At 40.1% G+C, this 17484-nt stretch overlaps 1 protein-coding gene across 4 annotated transcripts in view; it reads left to right on the top strand.

The window, feature by feature from the left end:
• The window catches only part of LOC128662231 (CD209 antigen-like protein C), a 295491-nt gene that overhangs the window by 257505 nt on the left and 20502 nt on the right, over positions 1–17484 (top strand). For all 4 annotated transcript variants that reach the window (XM_053716052.1, XM_053716051.1, XM_053716050.1 and 1 more), the window contains one exon: positions 12665–12807. In XM_053716052.1, coding sequence (XP_053572027.1) covers positions 12665–12807 — 143 coding nt within the window. The remainder of the gene's footprint in view (positions 1–12664; positions 12808–17484) is intronic.

The following is a 17484-nucleotide window of genomic DNA, read 5'->3' as shown; positions in this document are numbered from 1 at the left end:
GCGGCGGTGTACGGAGTGGCAGATAGGGGTTAAAAAATTTTAATAGAGTGGCAGCGATGTGGGTGGACCTCGGTTTAGGGGTACATAGGTAGTTTATGGGTGTTAGTGTACTTTAAAGCACAGTAGTTAAGAGCTTTATAAACCGGCGTTAGCCCAGAAAGCTCTTAACTACTGACTTTTTTCTGCGGCTCGAGTTTTGTTGTTAGATTTCTAACGCTCACATTCAGCCACTAACTCTAAATACCTGCGTTAGAAAGATCCTATTGAAAAGATAGGATACACAAATGGCGTAGGGGGATCTGCGGTATGGAAAAGTCGCGGCTGCAAGTGAGCCGTTAGACCCTTTCCATGACTGACTCCAAATACCCAGCGGGCGGTAAAAACCAGCGTTAGGAGCCTCTAACGCTGGTTTTCACGGGCTACCGCCCAACTCTAAATCTAGGCCTATTCTACCTAGTTAAAATAAATACAAACTTGCTGTAAAATAAAAATAAATCCTAAACTGGCTTCAATGTAACTATTAGTTATTTGTAGCTATCTTAGGGTTTATTTTATAGGTAAGAATTTAGTTTTAAATAGGAATAATTTATAGGAATATTTATTTTAGATTTATTTAAATTATATTTAAGTTAGGGGGTGTTAGGTTTAGGGTTAGACTTAGGGTTTAGGGTTAATAACTTTAATATAGTGGCTGGCGACGTTGGGACGGCAGATTAGGGATTAATAAATGTAGGTAGGTGGCGGCGATGTTAGGGATGGCAGATTAGGGGTTTAATAAAATTTAACTAATGTTTGCGAGGCGGGAGTGCGGTGGTTTAGGGGTTAATATGTTTATTATAGTGGCGGTGAGGTTGGGGGCGGCAGATTAGGGGTTAATAAGTGTAGTAGATGGCGGGCGACATTAGGGGCGGGCAGATTAGGGGTTAATAAATATAATATAGGTGTCGGGCGATGTTGGGGTCAGCAGATTAGGGGTTCATAATATAATGTAGGTGGTGGCGGTGTCCGGAGCGGCAGATTAGGGGTTAAAAATTTTTATTAGTATTTGCGATGCGCGAGGGCCTCGGTTTAGGGGTTATTAGGTAGTTTATGGGTGTTTGTGTACTTGTGAGCACTTTAGTTATGAGTTTTATGCTACGGCTTTGTACTATAAAACTCATAACTACTGACTTTTAAAATGCGTTAAGGACTCTTGACAGGGTTGGGTGTACCGCTCACTTTTTGGCCTCCAGGACAGACTCGTAATACCGGCGCTATGGAAGTCCCATAGAAAAAAGACTTTACAAAGTTTACGAAAGTCGTTTTGCGGTAAGGCCAAAGAAGTTGTACGGTGGCCCTAAACCTGCAAGATTCGTAATAGCAGCGGACATGAAAAAAGCAGCGTTAGGACCTCTTAACGCTGCTTTTTAACCTAATGCACAACTCGTATCTAGCCGAATGTCTTTACAGGCACAATACACACTACCACCAGCTCTCAGAACTTGAACTCATGGGCCCTCACAGGATATGTGCATATGCTTCTAAAAAATAGTATAACTTTTACTAGAAGCATTTTTTCTAATGGAAATATATTGCAAAACTGCTTCTATTTCATACTGAATGCACATTTCAATTTTGACCTTTCTATCCATTTAAAATGGCTATAAAAGTCGACACAAAGTACGGTGCACATACCTTTGACAAAGCGGCTACGGCGAAACATGGGAAGCTAGAGTACTGCGAGGAGTCCTAGGAGCTCCTGTGTTTTAGATTGCCTTAGACTACTTTCGACTATTTACTAGTTTAAAACATTAGGTGGAGCGTTTCAGCCATACTTATATTAATTTATGAAGCTACTCATAACAAGCATTTAATAACTCAAAGTACTCTGATGTGTATTATATCCTGAACAACAACAAACAATTACTACTCACAAGACTGATACCATTGATACTATAACATATCTACGGACGTAACTATGCATTACAGACAGTCTCTTTGCTGATTGTTAACATACTGCTAGATTACGAGTTTTTGTCGTAAGGCTTGCGGGGCTAACGCTCCTTTTTTTTACCGCTCCCTTAAGCCAACGCTGGTATTACGGTAGTTTTCTGCAAGCCGGTGTTAGCCTCAGAAAAGTGAGCGTTGAGCAAAATTTAGCTTCACATCTCACCTCGATACCAGCGTTGCTTAAGTCTGCAGTAAGCTGGCTGAACGTGCTCGTGCACGATTTCCCCATAGGAAACAATGCGGGTGAGCTGGCTGAAAAAAAACCGAACACCTGCAAAAAACCAGCGTTCAGCTCCTAACGCAGCCCATTGTTTCCTATGGGGAAATTAATTTTATGTCTGCACCTAACACCCTAACATGAACCCCGAGTCTAAACACGCCTAATCGTACACTTATTAACCCCTAATATGCCGCCCCCGACATCGTCGCCATCCTGCATTATACTTATTAACCCCTAAACTGCTGCCCCTAACATCGCCGACACCCTACATTATATTTATTAACCCCCCAATCTGCCGCCCCCAACGTCGCCGCCACCTACCTACAATTATTAACCCCTAATCTGCTGACCGGACATCGCCGCCACTTTAATAATTGTAGTAACCCCTAAACCTAAGTCTAACCCCCCCTAATTTAAGTATAATTTAAATTTAACGAAATTAATTTAACATAATTAAATAAATTATTCCTATTTAAAACCTAATACTTACCGATAAATTAAACCCTATAGCTACCTACGAATATAACTAATAGTTACATTTTAGCTAGCTTAGGGGTTTATTTTTATTTTACAGGCAACTTTGTATTTATTTTAACTAGGTACAATAGTTATTAAAATAGTTATTAACTATTTAATAACTACCTAGCTAAAATAAGTACAAAATTACCTGTAAAATAAATCCAAACCAAAGTTACAATTACACCTAACAATACACTATCATTAAACCAATTACCTAAACTACCTACAATAATTAAAATTAAATTAAATAAACTAATTACAAAAAAACCCACTAAAATACAGAAAATAAAAAAGAAGTACACAATTTTAAACTAATTACACCTAATCTAATCCCCCTAATAAAATAAAAAAGCCCCCCAAATAATAAAATTTCCCTACCCTATACTAAATTACAAATAGCCCTTAATGGCCTTTTGCGGGGCATTGCCCCAAAGTAATCAGCTCTTTTACTTGTAAAAAGAAATACAATACCCCCCCCCCCAACATTAAAACCCACCACCCACACACCCCTACTCTAAAAACCCACACAATCCCCCTTAAAAAAACCTAACACTAACCCCCTGAAGATCGCCCTACCTTGAGCCGTCTTCCACCCAGCCGGCACAAGTGGTCCTCCAATACGGCAGAAGTCTTCATCCGATCAGGGCAAGAAGAGGTCCTCCAGACGGCAGAAGGCTTCATCCAGGCGGCATCTTCTATCTTCATCCTTCGGAGCGGAGCGGGTCCATCTTCAATCCAGCGACGCGGAGCATCCTCTTCAAACGAAGTCCTAACGAAGAATGAAGGTTCCTTTAAATGACGTCATCCAAGATGGCATCCTTGAATTCCGATTTGGCTGATAGAATCCTATCAGCCAATCGGAATTAAGGTAGGAAAAATCCTATTGGCTGATGCAATCAGCCAATAGGATTGACCTCGCATTCTATTGGCTGATTGGAACAGTCAATAGAATGCAAGGTCAATCCTATTGGCTGATTGGATCAGCCCAATCGGATTGCACTTCAATAGGATATTCCAATTTAACAGCACAGTATTGGTTCCTATTTTTTCAATAACAAGCTATTCATACATTCTGAGAGCGTCAAGCTAAATGCTCAGTGATATCATAAGCTTCCAATACTATTTAATTTATAACAGTAACATGTTATACTCACTCACAAGACTGAAACCATGATGTTATAACATATGCTATGGAAGCAATTATACATTACAGACAGTCTCTTTGCTGATTGTTAACACAGTGTATCTGGTATTATACCAGTCTAGGACATTCCTAATTTATCAGCAACAGTATTAGTTCCTATTTCTTTATTAATAAGCGTATTCATACATTTTGAGATCTCGAGCTAATAGCTCAGTGTGGTCATAAGCTTGCAATACTATTTAATTTATAACAAGAACGTGTGCTGCTACAGACTACACATCAGAATTTACTTTAACATGTTTCAAACCAGCTATTACAGGGTTATTGCAGGAAACTTATGAGTCATCTCCAAGTCTTTAACACCACAGGCTTCTCACTCCTACCTATATATGTACTTTTAACTTTGAAAGTAACTAAGTGTGTTTTTAAAGTGTTTTATTTTCCTATTTTTTCTATTATTTATTAAAAGCTTTTTGAAAGATTTGAATAAAATATTGTGATATACATCCCTCTCAATACCTAGAGTACTAAAAGTGTATTCTGTCCAGGAGGTGGTTCTTTACCACTCCCACACACCGTGGTATCTAGCATTAATACACAGCACCTACAACCTCACCAACAATAGCTCTATATCTTAAAGTATCTCATATAGGGGATTTTCGGGTATAAAAATATATTTTGTAGTACCATTGGAACATCTTTCTTTGTAAATTCTTAATCAGGTGTCATCCTCCCCTTCCTTGGACTCTTTCTAGCATGGAAGATCTGCTGTTCCAAGGTCCTTTTTATCATCAGGACCTCCAATCTCTGAATTTGATAGCATGGAGATGAACACCTAGTTCTCAAGAGTAGGTTCTGTAATCTCTACTCTTCTGCAAGCCAGGAAACTGGTTACACAGAAGATTTACCATAAAAATTGGATATCTTCTTTTCTTTTGTGTTCTTCGAAAGGTTTCTCTGGAAATCATTTAGAATTCCAAGAATTCTTCAATTTCTCTCCTGGATGAATCTGGAAAATGTTTTCTCTTGCAAGGTGGTATCCAGTCCACGGATTCATCCTTACTTGTGGGATATTCTCATTCCCTACAGGAATGTGGCAAAGAGAGCACACAGCAAAGCTGTCCATATAGCTCCCCCCCAGGCTCCGCCCCCCAGTCATTCTCTTTGCAGCTCTAAGAGACAGGGCATCTCCACGGGAGGGTAAAGTGAATGTGGTGTTAGATGTGTAGTTTTATATCTTCAATTAAAAGTTTGTTATTTTTAAATAGTACCCGGTTTTTGCTATTTACTCTCTGGCAGAAATGTGATGAAGAATTCTGCTGAGAGGAAAATGATTTTAGCATGTTGTAACTAAAATCCATTGCTGTTCCCACACAGGATGAGGAGTACCAGAAAACTTCAGTTGGGGGAACAGTTTGCCAGGCTTACACTGCTTTGAGGTATGTTGCAGTCATTTTTTTCTAGTCAAGACAAGATAATGCTAGAAGACTGACAAGAATCCCCATGTGGGAAGGGTAAGCCATGTCTGAGACTTAGTATAGAACTAGAGGCTTATTTAAGAGGGCTCAATGGACTGGTTAACAATTTTACAGGGCAATCGATTATTTTATTAACAAAATACTCAATTTTGACACTTTTTAAGAGCACTTTGGTGTGTTCATTGGGGTTTTTATTCCACATGGCATTATTTTTAGTTACCTAAATTGGGTTCTGAAGGCCCCACAGCTCCGGAGTGGAGTGGGGAGGGGCCTAATTTGGCGCCTCAGTTGCCGCTTTATTCAGACAAGATTTCTTTGCATGCTGCTTCACATGGGTCCAGAGACTGCTTGAGGACTTCAAGAGGCTTGTTTTCTCAAATCCAATCCTTAAGGAAGGTAGGGCCACAGCAGGCTGCTGTGGCAAGGTGCTGTAGTTTATTAACGGGTTGTTTTGCTTTAGGCGGCTCCGGTTTGGGCATTAAAAGGTTAATCAGGCTGAAATTAATTAGGCACTGTAAAAATTTCAAAAGATTTGGTTCATTTTTCACCGTTTTGTAAAATTGTGTGCGCTTTTATTTTCTTAAAGGCACAGTACAATATAATTGCAAAGTGTGTTTTTTACTTGATAAAGTATTTTTTCAAGCCTGCTTGTGTATAATACTACTCTGTTAAACATGTCTGACACTAAGGAAAAGCCTTGCTCTATGTGTTCAGAAGCCATGGTGGAACCTCCTCTCAAAATGTGTCCCAAGTGCACTAAGGTGTCTATACAAGTTAAAGATCATACTATGTCACTTAAAAATGTAGCCCAAGATGATTCTATGACGGAAGGGAATGAAGATAGTCCACCTTCCTCTCCCCAAGTGTCACCACCAGTTACGCCCGCGCAAGCAATACCTAGTACCTCTAGTGCATTGGCACCTATTACATTGCAACAACTAGCGACAGTCATGGATAATTCCCTTGCAGCCTTTCTATCCAAACTGCCAGTTTTCCCTAAAAAGCGCGATAGCTCTGTCTTAAGAACAGATGAGGAGCAGTCGGAAGCTTTGGGAGGTTTATCTGATGTACCCTCACAACACTCTGAAGTAGGGGCGAGGGATGTTATGTCTGAGGGAGAAATTTCTGACTCAGGAAAAGTTTCTCAGCGGGCAGAATCAGATTCACTAGCGTTTAAATTTAAATTGGAACACCTCCGCATATTGCTTAGGGAGGTTTTATCAACTCTGGTCCCAGAGAAATTGTGTAAAATGGACAAATATCTAGAAGTCCCTGTATACACTGATGCGTTTCCAATCCTAAGAGGTGGCGGATATTGTTGCTAGGGAGTGGGAGAGACCAGGTGTACCTTTTGTTCCCCCCCTTATCTTTAAGAAAATGTTCCCCTTAACTGATCCCAGGCGGGACGCGTGGCAGACGGTCCCTAAGGTAGAGGGGGCAGTTTCAACACTAGCCAAGCGCACAACCATACCAATTGAAGACAGTTGTGCTTTCAAAGATCCTATGGACAAAAAATTAGAAGGTTTACTAAAGAAAATAATTGTTCAACAAGGTTTCCTTCTCCAACCTATTGAATGCATTATTCCTGTAACTACTGCAGCGGCTTTTTGGTTTGAGGCGCTGGAGGAATCGCTCCAGACGGAGACCTCATACGAAGAAATAATGGATAGAATTAAGGCTCTAAAGCTAGCTAATTCTTTTATCACAGATGCCGCTTTGGGAATTAGCTAAGTTAGCGGCGAAAAATTCTGGTTTTGCCATTATGGCGCGCAGAGCGCTTTGGCTCAAGTCATGGTCGGCCGACGTATCGTCCAAAACAAAATTACTAAATATTCCTTTCAAGGGAAAGACCCTTTTCGGGCCCGAGTTGAAGGAGATTATTTTTGGATATCACTGGGGGAAAGGGCCATGCCCTCCCGCAAGATAGAGCCTTTAAGGCTAAAAACAAGGCTAATTTTCATTCCTTTCGCAACTTCAGGAGCGGTACTGCTTCAACCTCTGCAACCGCAAAGCAAGAGGGTAACGCTTCACAGCCAAGGCAACCTGGAAGCCTTTGCAGGGCTAGAACAAGGGTAAACAGGCCAAAAAGCCTGCGACTGCTACTATAACAGCATGAAGGGGGTAGCCCCCGATCCGGGACCAGATCTGGTAGGGGCAGACTCTCTCTCTTTGCTCAGGCTTGGGCAAGAGATGTTCCCGATCCCTGGGCATTAGAGATCATTGCTCAGGGATATCTTCTAGAATTCAAGGACTCCCCTCCAAGGGGAAGGTTCCACATTTCTCGTCTGTCTACAGATCAGACAAAGAAAGAGGCGTTCTTACGCTGTGTAGAAGATCTACTCAAGATGGGAGTGATATATCCAGTTCCAATACAGAACAAGGACTGGGTTTTTTACTCAAAACCTGTTTGTGGTTCCCAAAAAGGAAGGAACTTTCAGGCCAATCCTGGATCTAAAAATTCTAAACAAATTCCTCAGAGTTCCATCATTCAAAATGAAGACCATTCGGACAATCTTACCGATGATCCAGGAAGGTCAATATATGACTACCGTAGATCTAAAGGATGCCGTACCTTCATATTCCTATCCACAAAGATCACCATCGTTCCTAAGGTTCACCTTTCTGGACAAACATTATCAGTTCGTGGCCCTTCCCTTCGGGTTGGCCCACCGCTCCCAGAATTTTCACAAAGGTGCTAGGGTCCCTTCTAGCGGTACTAAGACCACGGGGCATTGCAGTAGCACCTTATCTGGACGACATCTTAATACAGGCGTCGTCTTTTCCCAGAGCCAAGGCTCATATGGAGATTGAACTGGCCTTTCTAAGGTCTCACGGGTGGAAGGTGAACACCGAAAAAGTTTGCTGTCCCCGCTCACAAGGGTTTCCCTTCCTGGGAACACTAATAGACTCGGTAGAAATTAAAATATTTCTGACGGAGGTCAGAAGGCTAAAGCTCTTAACTACTTGCTGAGCTCTTCATTCCATTCCTCGGCCATCTGTAGCTCAGTGCATGGAGGTAATCGGTTTAATGGTAGCAGCAATGGACGTAGTCCCTTTTGCTCAAAATTCATCTCAGGCCACTGCAATTGTGCATGCTCAAACAGTGGAATGGGGATTATGCAGATTTGTCTCCTCAAATCTCTTTTGATTCTCTTCTCTGGTGGTTGTCTCAGGATCACCTGTCTCAGGGAATGTGCTTCCGCAGACCGGAGTGGATCATTTGTAACGACCGACGCCAGTCTGTTAGGCTGGGGCGCGGTCTGGGACTCCCTGAAAGCTCAGGGCCTATGGTCTCGGGAAGAGTCTCTTCTCCCGATAAACATTTTGGAACTGAGAGTGATATTCAACATGCTCCAGGCATGGCCTCAGCTAGCGACGGCCAAATTCATCAGATTTCAGTCGGACAACATCACGACTGTAGCATACATCAATCATCAGGGAGGAACAAAGAGTTCCTTAGCGATGAAGGAAGTAACCAAAATAATCAGGTGGGCGGAGGATCACTCTTGCCATCTATCTGCAATTCACATCCCAGGAGTAGACAACTGGGAAGCGGATTTCCTAAGTCGTAAGAAACCCAGAGTTTTTGCCCAGCTGACCGAGCTATGGGGCATTCCAGAGTTGGATCTGATGGCGTCTCGTCAGAACACCAAACTTCCTCTTTACGGATCCAGGTCCAGGGACCCCAAGGCGGCATTGATAGATGCTCTGGTAGCGCCTTGGTCCTTCAGTCTAGCTTATGTATTTCCACCGTTTCCCCTTCTCCCTCAGGCTGGTAGCCAGAATCAAGCAGGAGAAGGCTTCGGTAATTCTGATAGCGCCTGCGTGGCCACGCAGGACTTGGTATGCAGACCTAGTGGACATGTCATCTGTCCCACCATGGACACTGCCAACAAGGCAGGATCTTCTAATACAGGGTCCATTCAAGCATCCAAATCTAGTTTCTCTGCAGCTGACTGCTTGGAGATTGAACGCTTAATTCTATCCAAGCGTGGTTTCTCTGAATCAGTCATAGATACTCTGATCCAGGCTAGAAAGCCTGTCACCAGGAAAATTTACCATAAGATATGGCGGAAATATCTGCTTGGTGTGAATCCAAGGGTTACTCATGGAGTAAGATTAGGATCCCAAGGATATTGTCTTTTCTCCAAGAAGGATTGGAGAAAGGTTTTGTTTTTGGTAGCTATATCTTCTGCTCGAAGAGTTTCAGAATTGTCTGCTTTGCAGTGTAATTCACCTATCTGGTGTTCCATGCAGATAAGGTAGTTTTGCGTACCAAACCTGGTTTTCTTCCCAAGGTGGTTTCTAATAAGAATATTAACCAGGAAATTATTGTTCCTTCCCTGTGTCCTAATCCAGCTTCTAAGAAGGAACGGCTTTTACACAATCTTGATGTGGTCCGGGCTTTGAAATTCTATTTACAAGCAACCTAAAGATTTCAGACAAACATCATCCTTGTTTTGTCATTTATTCTGGTACGAGGAGAGGTCAGAAAGCGACTGCTACCTCTCTTTCCTTCTGGCTGAAAAGCATAATCCGATTGGCTTATGAGACTGCTGGACAGCAGCCTCCTGAACGAATTACGTCTCATTCCACCAGAGCTGTGGCTTCCACATGGGCTTTCAAGAATGAGGCTTCAGTTGATCAGATTTGTAAGGCAGCGACTTGTCTTCACTGCATACTTTTGCCAAATTTTTACAAATTCGATACTTTGCTTCCTTCGGGAGGCTATTTTGGAGAAAGGTTTTGCAAGCAGTGGTGCCTTCCGTTTAGGTTACCTGCCTTGTTCCCTCCCTTCATCCGTGTCCTAAAGCTTTGGTATTGGTATCCCACAAGTAAGATGAATTCCTGGACTGGATACACCTTGCAAGAGAAAACAGAATTTATGCTTACCTGATAAATTACTTTCTCTTGCGGTGTAACCAGTCCATGGCCCACCCTGGCAATTAAGTCAGGTTAAAAATTCTTGTTTAAACTACAGTCACCACTGCACCCTATGGTTCTCCTTTTTTCTCCTAACCGTCGGCTCGTATTGACTGGGGGGCGTGAGCTAGGGGGGGAGCTATAGGACAGCTTTGCTGTGTGCTCTCTTTGCCACTTCCTGTAGGGAATGAGATATCCCACAAGTAAGGATGATCCGTGGACTGGATACACCGCAAGAGAAAGTAATTTATCAGGTAAGCATAAATTCTGTTTTTTCCACTGCTCTTTAAAGGGTCAAATTTCTGCTTTGTCTGTTTAGTTTCATAAAAAGTTGGCTAAGTTGCCTAATGTTCAAACTTTTGTTCTGACTTTGGTGAAAAGTCAGCCTATTTCTCCTCTTGGAATCTTAATCTGGTTTTATCTGTTTTGCAAGGTCCTCTCTATGCATAATTTTGGACCTAGAATTGTTGTATTGAAAGGGTTTTTTTGTTCTAGCAATCTCCTCAGCTAGACAAGTTTCTGAACTCTCAGCTCTTTCTTCTGACCCCCACACACACACACACACACACACACCTTTTGGGTTTTTATCAGGATAAAGCAGTTCTTAGAACCAAATATGATTTTCTTTTGAAGGTGGTATCTTCTGAAAACATTGACCAGGAATTGTTGTTCCTTCTCTGTGCCCAAATCCATCTAACTATAACAAATGTCTTCTACACTATTGGATGTGGTTAGAGCCTTAAAATATTATCTCAGACTACTAAAGATTTAGACGAACATCTAGCTTATTTGTCTATTTTGTTAGGTAATAGAAAAGGTCAAAAGGCCACTGCAGTGACTTTAGCTTCATGACGGAAACAGACAATACATAAAGCTTACTTGGTTATGTAAAACTGCCTCCAAAACGAGTTACTGGACATGCCACCTAGAACTATATCTACTTCTTGGGCCTTCAAAAATAAGGGTTTCTTGAACAGATTTGCAAAGTGGCAACTTGGTCTTCCTTTCCAAATGTTATTGTTTTGATGTTTATGCTTTCTTCAGAAATTGCTTTTGGCAGGAAAGTCCTTCAAGCCGCAGTGTCCGGCAAATCAAATCTGCGCTTTTTTTGTCCTACCCATCCTTAACATGGATTCTCAGCTTTGGTATTGTATCCCACATGTTATGGACATTACTTGCCAATAATGTTCTTTCTTTTGGAACCCGCCCTATTTTTGTAGATCGAGTTTGCACTTCTTAACCCTGCTTTCGATCTTTCCTTCAATTTTTTCTCTACCTCTCCCCTCTGCTCAGCTATACGTTAACTGGAGATGAGTAGAGTTGAGAGGGATTGAAAGCTTTTAGTGAGGGTTCTTGACCTCCATCTGCTGGCAGGAAGTATATCCCACATGTTATGGACACCCATAAACTCTCCACATTCCGAAGAAAGAAATTATCAGCAAGTATAAATTCCGTTATATACCTTAAAATGCATGAATACATGGCACACTATTGAAAATGTTATAGCAGAAGTAGTACATTAATGTTTTCACATACATCACATTTCCTCAAGTGTTTTGGTGCAGGAAACAATAAAGGCTTGCAATTTTTAATATCCGTATTATCTAGAATTGTGGTATACAAAATGTGTAGAAGTGTTTCACATCTGCCTCTAATCATGTTTAAAGGAAGTTCAGCTTTCTAAGACTACCAATGTATGTACTGAGGCAAATAAAGTCAAGAGAGCAGCATACACAAAAAGTAAATGTATTTGTTTGCAATAAAGCACAAATAACAATGATGACTGTTATGTGGTTATATAGCAAAGATACAAGCTTTTACATGGTTTTCACGAGGGACAATGTTCTTTTTTTTATTGCTGCACAATATGCGTCCTCATGAATGAATTATGGGTAGATTTGATTAGTTGCATTTCTTTTTGAATAAGCATAAAAATATTGGTATGGCTTGACTGGCATGGCGTTAATGATTCAATATCCATGTGCACTGTCAAGGGTCATCATTTTTTTAATCTAGCTAAATCAAGAGTACTATGATATAAATCAAACCACAAACTTTTAGATATTCTGAGTGATACTCATAAGAAGCAGATCTACCGTAAGACAAATCATTTCTACTATTCCACAATAACAACAAAGTGAAAATGTATAAGCCCGTTTAAAAAAGTTTAATTTTTTTCAACAGTATTAAATCCTTTAATAAACTTAGTTTAGTTTAATTTATGCCTTCATAGATTTTCTGAGCATAAAACATAAAAAAGGTACTATTCAAACTAGAGGCTATAATCTTTAGTCATTTAGACCATCTTAGTTTAAATTATTTTATGTTTTGAATTGCAACTATATTACTATGGGTCTCTACAAAATCTAAATAATGATTTTATATCTTCAGAGGTAGGCTGCGACTTTGGATGGTTTACCTTCAGAGACAGCTGCTATTATTTTACAATCAGAAAGAATACCTGGACAACTTCCCGATCTACCTGTTTGGAATGGAAAGTGATTTGGTTGCAATTACCTAGTGCGGAAGAACAGGTAAAGCATCTTATAGGACTAGCATTCTATGTTTTTTTGTGAATTCATCAATAAATCATCTTATGTATGTTGTGGCAAACGAAAGGGTGCGCTAAAAACAGCCAGCTATATAGATATTAGGAAAGAAAGAGACCTAAGCGATCAAATTACAATCCTCAAAAATACATTTTTTTTTTACTAATAATAAAATTATACACTTTTATTTAAAAGACAAAATAAAAAAAAGGACAAAATTTACCTCCAGTGGTCACTTGACCAAGACCTAACCCATGGTGGATGGCCGTAACAGAGGGGTCGAACACTCGTTATTAATAGTCTATAGGAGGCAGAGAAATCTACATAGGAGAGATTTCGTATTCCGGGTGAGTTCTATGACATTGAAGTCTGTGCCTGTGAATGTATACGGCTTAACACTTGCTGTTTCTACTCGTTTCTGTACCCATTAAACTGTTAAAGTTTGACACATGCACTATTCTTGGGACTTTCATGAACTATAACAGTGTTTTTATGGCCATTTAGAATCAATTGTTATTGTAAATTTTGTCTTTTTTATTTTGTCTTTTAAATAAAAGTGTATAATTATTATTAGTTAAAAAAATGTATTTTGAGGATTGTAATTTGATTGCTTAGGTCTCTTTCTTTCCTCATGTCTATATAGCTGCTGTTTTTAGCGCACCCATTCTTTTGCCACATATTTACACCTTCCAGAGTAGTTGGGATACTGCTATTTTAAGGGTAGCTGAGCTATTGTCCTTATACAAACAGGGTATTCTTTTGGTTTGCTTATCTTGTGTATGTTTCCTGACATGTGCATGTGTAAATACATATTGTGTGTGTGTATATATATTAATTAAATATATGTGTGTGTGTGATATGAAAGAAAATAGTGTTATGGTAACTGATTTGGAACATTACAATAAAATGATTGATCTACAATATGACTATGGTTTATTTGAAGGGTGTCATTTAGCTGCCATTTGAAGCCTTTTTACAATACAAGGGGAGAGGCTTTGGTATAGTTGTAAATGTAGGTGTGCTTGTTAAGTATACACAATGGAAACAATAGCAGTTTTGATAACAGCTTTGAATAAAGCCAAAACATCACCAAGTAATTTTTATATTTCTCCCTAAATAAGGGACATTTTTTGTTAAGGAATTGAGAGTGCCTATTCTTTTTTCTATGGGCTCCATGTACTAACAGGCAGGCGGACTGATTCTCAACTAGCGAAGCTAGTCCGCCCGCCTTCTCTACACACGGGCAGTGGATCTGTTGATCCGCTGGCCTGTATGTATCATTACCCACTCATCGGAGTGTGTAATGCCTTCCTGTGCCTTCATTTGCACGACTGAAGTGGCTGTCAATCACCGAGAGAAAGCGAGCTCTCTGTGATTTCCCCCTTGCCACCCTCAGAGGTGGCTATAGGGTATAAGAACCAGCAGTCTAATGACCGCTGCTTCTTACATTCTTTACGGAAGCAGGCTCGCATTTGCAAAACAAGGTTATTAATATAAAATTAAAAAAATAAACTACATATTAACAGGGGCATTTTACAGTATGAATTATTAAGGTTCAGTTATGAAGTCCTTCTCACTTACAATCATATGCTGGAATGCCCATTCATATCCATAATTATCACAATTTAATAACAAGCTTAGTTTCTTATAATATGAAGATTAGTCTTTTGTGGCAAGTGAGTTAGGGGGAGATTTATCATAGTCAATATCATTAGTCAAGCGGACATGATTCGCTGTAGCGAATCATGTCCGCTCGACCTCGCTAAATGCTTACAGCATACGCTGTCGGCATTTAACATTGCACAAGCATTTCTAATGAAATGCTTGTGCAATGCCACCCCCTGCTCATTGGCAGCCAACGGCCGCTAGCAGGGGCTGTCAATCATCCTGATCTTATCGGATCGTGATGGTTTCAAACCGCCAGCTAAAAGGTGTCGGACAGGTTAAGGAGCAGTGGTCTTATGACCGCTGCATCTTAACGTCCGTTCAGGCGAGCCTGAAATGATGGGGCTCCAAAGCCGCATCCGCTGCCTAATAAATAGAAAAAATAGACAAATAAAAATACAAAATGGTGATTGTATTTTTGAAACACATCAAATAGCTATAGGAGTCACCCAATTTTTTAGGATATCCCCAGGTGTGTTGCAGGTGGTGCATTTTTAAAGAGTTATTGAAAAACAATAAAATTGATGAGTCCCTGTTTATAGTTAGGTCCCCTTGGAATCTAAACCCTATCCACTGATTGTAAATGGAAAATATGTATGTGGCTATTGGGTAAGGGAAAAAACCTTGCCTAGATTACGAGTTGTGCATTAGCCTTAAAGGCAGCGGTTAAGAGGTCGTAACGCTGGTTTTTTAACGCCCGCCTGGTATTACGAGTCTTGCAGGTACAGGTGTACCGCTCACTTTTTTGGCCAGAACTCGGAAATACCGCAAATCCACTTACGTCAATTGCATATCCTATATTTTCAATGGGACTTGCATAGCACCGGTATTACGAGTCTGACCAAAAGTGAGCGGTAAACTCTCTCCTGTCAAGCCTGGTACTGCATTTAAAAGTCAGTAGTTAAGAGTTTTACACTACAACGAGGTAGCATAAACGCTTAACTAAAGTGCTAAAAAGTACACTAACAACCCATAAACTACCTATTAACCCCTAAACCGAGGCCCCCCACATCGCAAACACTAAAATAAATATTTGAACCCCTAATCTGTCGAACAGGACATCGCTGCCACTATAATAAATATATTAACCCCTAAAATGCCGCACTCCCACATCACAAACACTATTTAAATATTATTAACCCCTAATCTGCCGGCCCTAACATCGTCGCCACCTACCTACATTTATTAACCCTTAATCTGCCACCCTCAACGTTGCCGCCACATTAATAAAGTTATTAACCCCTAAACTAAGCCTAACAGCTAACCCTAACACCCCCTAACTAAATATAATTTAATAAATCTAAATAAAATTACCACAATTTAACTAAATTATTACTATTATAAAACTAAATACTTACTATAAAATAAACCCTAAGCTAGCTACAATATAAACTAATAGTTACATTATAGCTATCTTACGGCTAGATTAGAGTTTTGTTGGTAACGACCCGCATAGCTAACGGCTGGCTTTTTTCCCCCGCACCTTTTAAATACCGCTGGTATTTAGAGTTCACAGAAGGGCTACGTTAGGCTCCAAAAAGGGAGCGTATAGGCATATTTAGCGCCACTGCAACTCTCAATACCAGCGGTGCTTACGGACGCGGCCAGCTTAAAAACGTGCTTGTGCACGATTTCCCCATAGGAAACAATGGGGCAGTTTGAAGGCTGAAAAAAAACCTAACACCTGCAAAAAAAGCAGCGTTCAGCTCCTAACGCAGCCCCATTGTTTCCTATGGGGAAACAGTTTCTAAGTCTGCACCTAACACCCTAACATGAACCCCGAGTCTAAACACCCCTAACCTTACACTTATTAACCTCTAATCTGCCACCCCCGCTATCGCTGACACCTGCATAGTTTTTTTAACCCTAATCTGCCGCTCCGTACACCGCCGCAACCTACATTATCCCTATGTACCCCTAATCTGCTGCCCCTTACACCGCCGACCCCTATATTATATTTATTAACCCCTAATCTGCCGCACCCAACGTCGCCCTCCCCCTACCTACAATTATTAACCCCTAATCTGCCGACCGACCTCACCGCTACTCTAATAAATGTATTAACCCATAAAGCTAAGTCTAACCCTAACACTAACACCCCCCCTAAGTTAAATATAATTTAAATCTAACGAAATTAATTACTCTTATTAATAAATTATTCCTATTTAAAGCTAAATACTTACCTGTAAAATAAATCCTAATATAGCTACATAAAAATTATAGTTATATTGTAGCTATTTTAGGATTAATATTTTATTTTACAGGCAACTTTGTATTTATTTTAACCAGGCACAATAGCTATTAAATAGTAATAACTATTTAATAGTTACCTAGTTAAAATAATTACAAAATTACCTGTAAAATAAATCCTAACCTAAGTTACAATAAACCTAACACTACACTATCAATAAATTAATTAAATAAAATACCTACAATTATCTACAATTAAACCTAACACTACACTATCAATAAATTAATTAAATACAATACCTACAAATAAATACAATTAAATAAACCTAACTAAAGTACAAAAAATAAAAAAGAACTAAGTTACAAAAAAATAAAAAAATTTTACAAACATTATAAAAATATACAATTTTAAGCTAATTCACACCTACTCTAAGCCCCCTAATAAAATAACAAAGCCCCGCAAAATAAAAAATGCCCTACCCTATTCTAAAATACAAATAGAAAAGCTCTTTTACCTTACCAGCCCTTCAAAGGGCCTTTTGCGGGGCATGCCCCAAGAATTCTGCTCTTTTGCCTGTAAAAAAAAACATACAATACCCCCCCCAACATTACAACCCACCACCCACATTCCCCTAATCTAACCCAAACCCCCTTAAATAAACGTAACACTAAGCCCCTGAAGATCTTCCTACCTTATCTTCACCATGCCGGGTATCACAGATCGGTCCAGGGCTCCGAAGTCTTCATCCAAGCCCAAGCGGGGGCTGAAGACGTCCATCCTCCGGCTGAAGTCTTGATCAAGCAGCG

This window comes from Bombina bombina, chromosome 6 (genome assembly GCF_027579735.1).
Source record: "Bombina bombina isolate aBomBom1 chromosome 6, aBomBom1.pri, whole genome shotgun sequence".
NCBI classification, from domain to species: domain Eukaryota; kingdom Metazoa; phylum Chordata; class Amphibia; order Anura; family Bombinatoridae; genus Bombina; species Bombina bombina.
The sequence above is the reverse complement of the archived record's forward strand: the minus strand, read 5'-3'. Positions and strand labels throughout refer to the sequence as shown.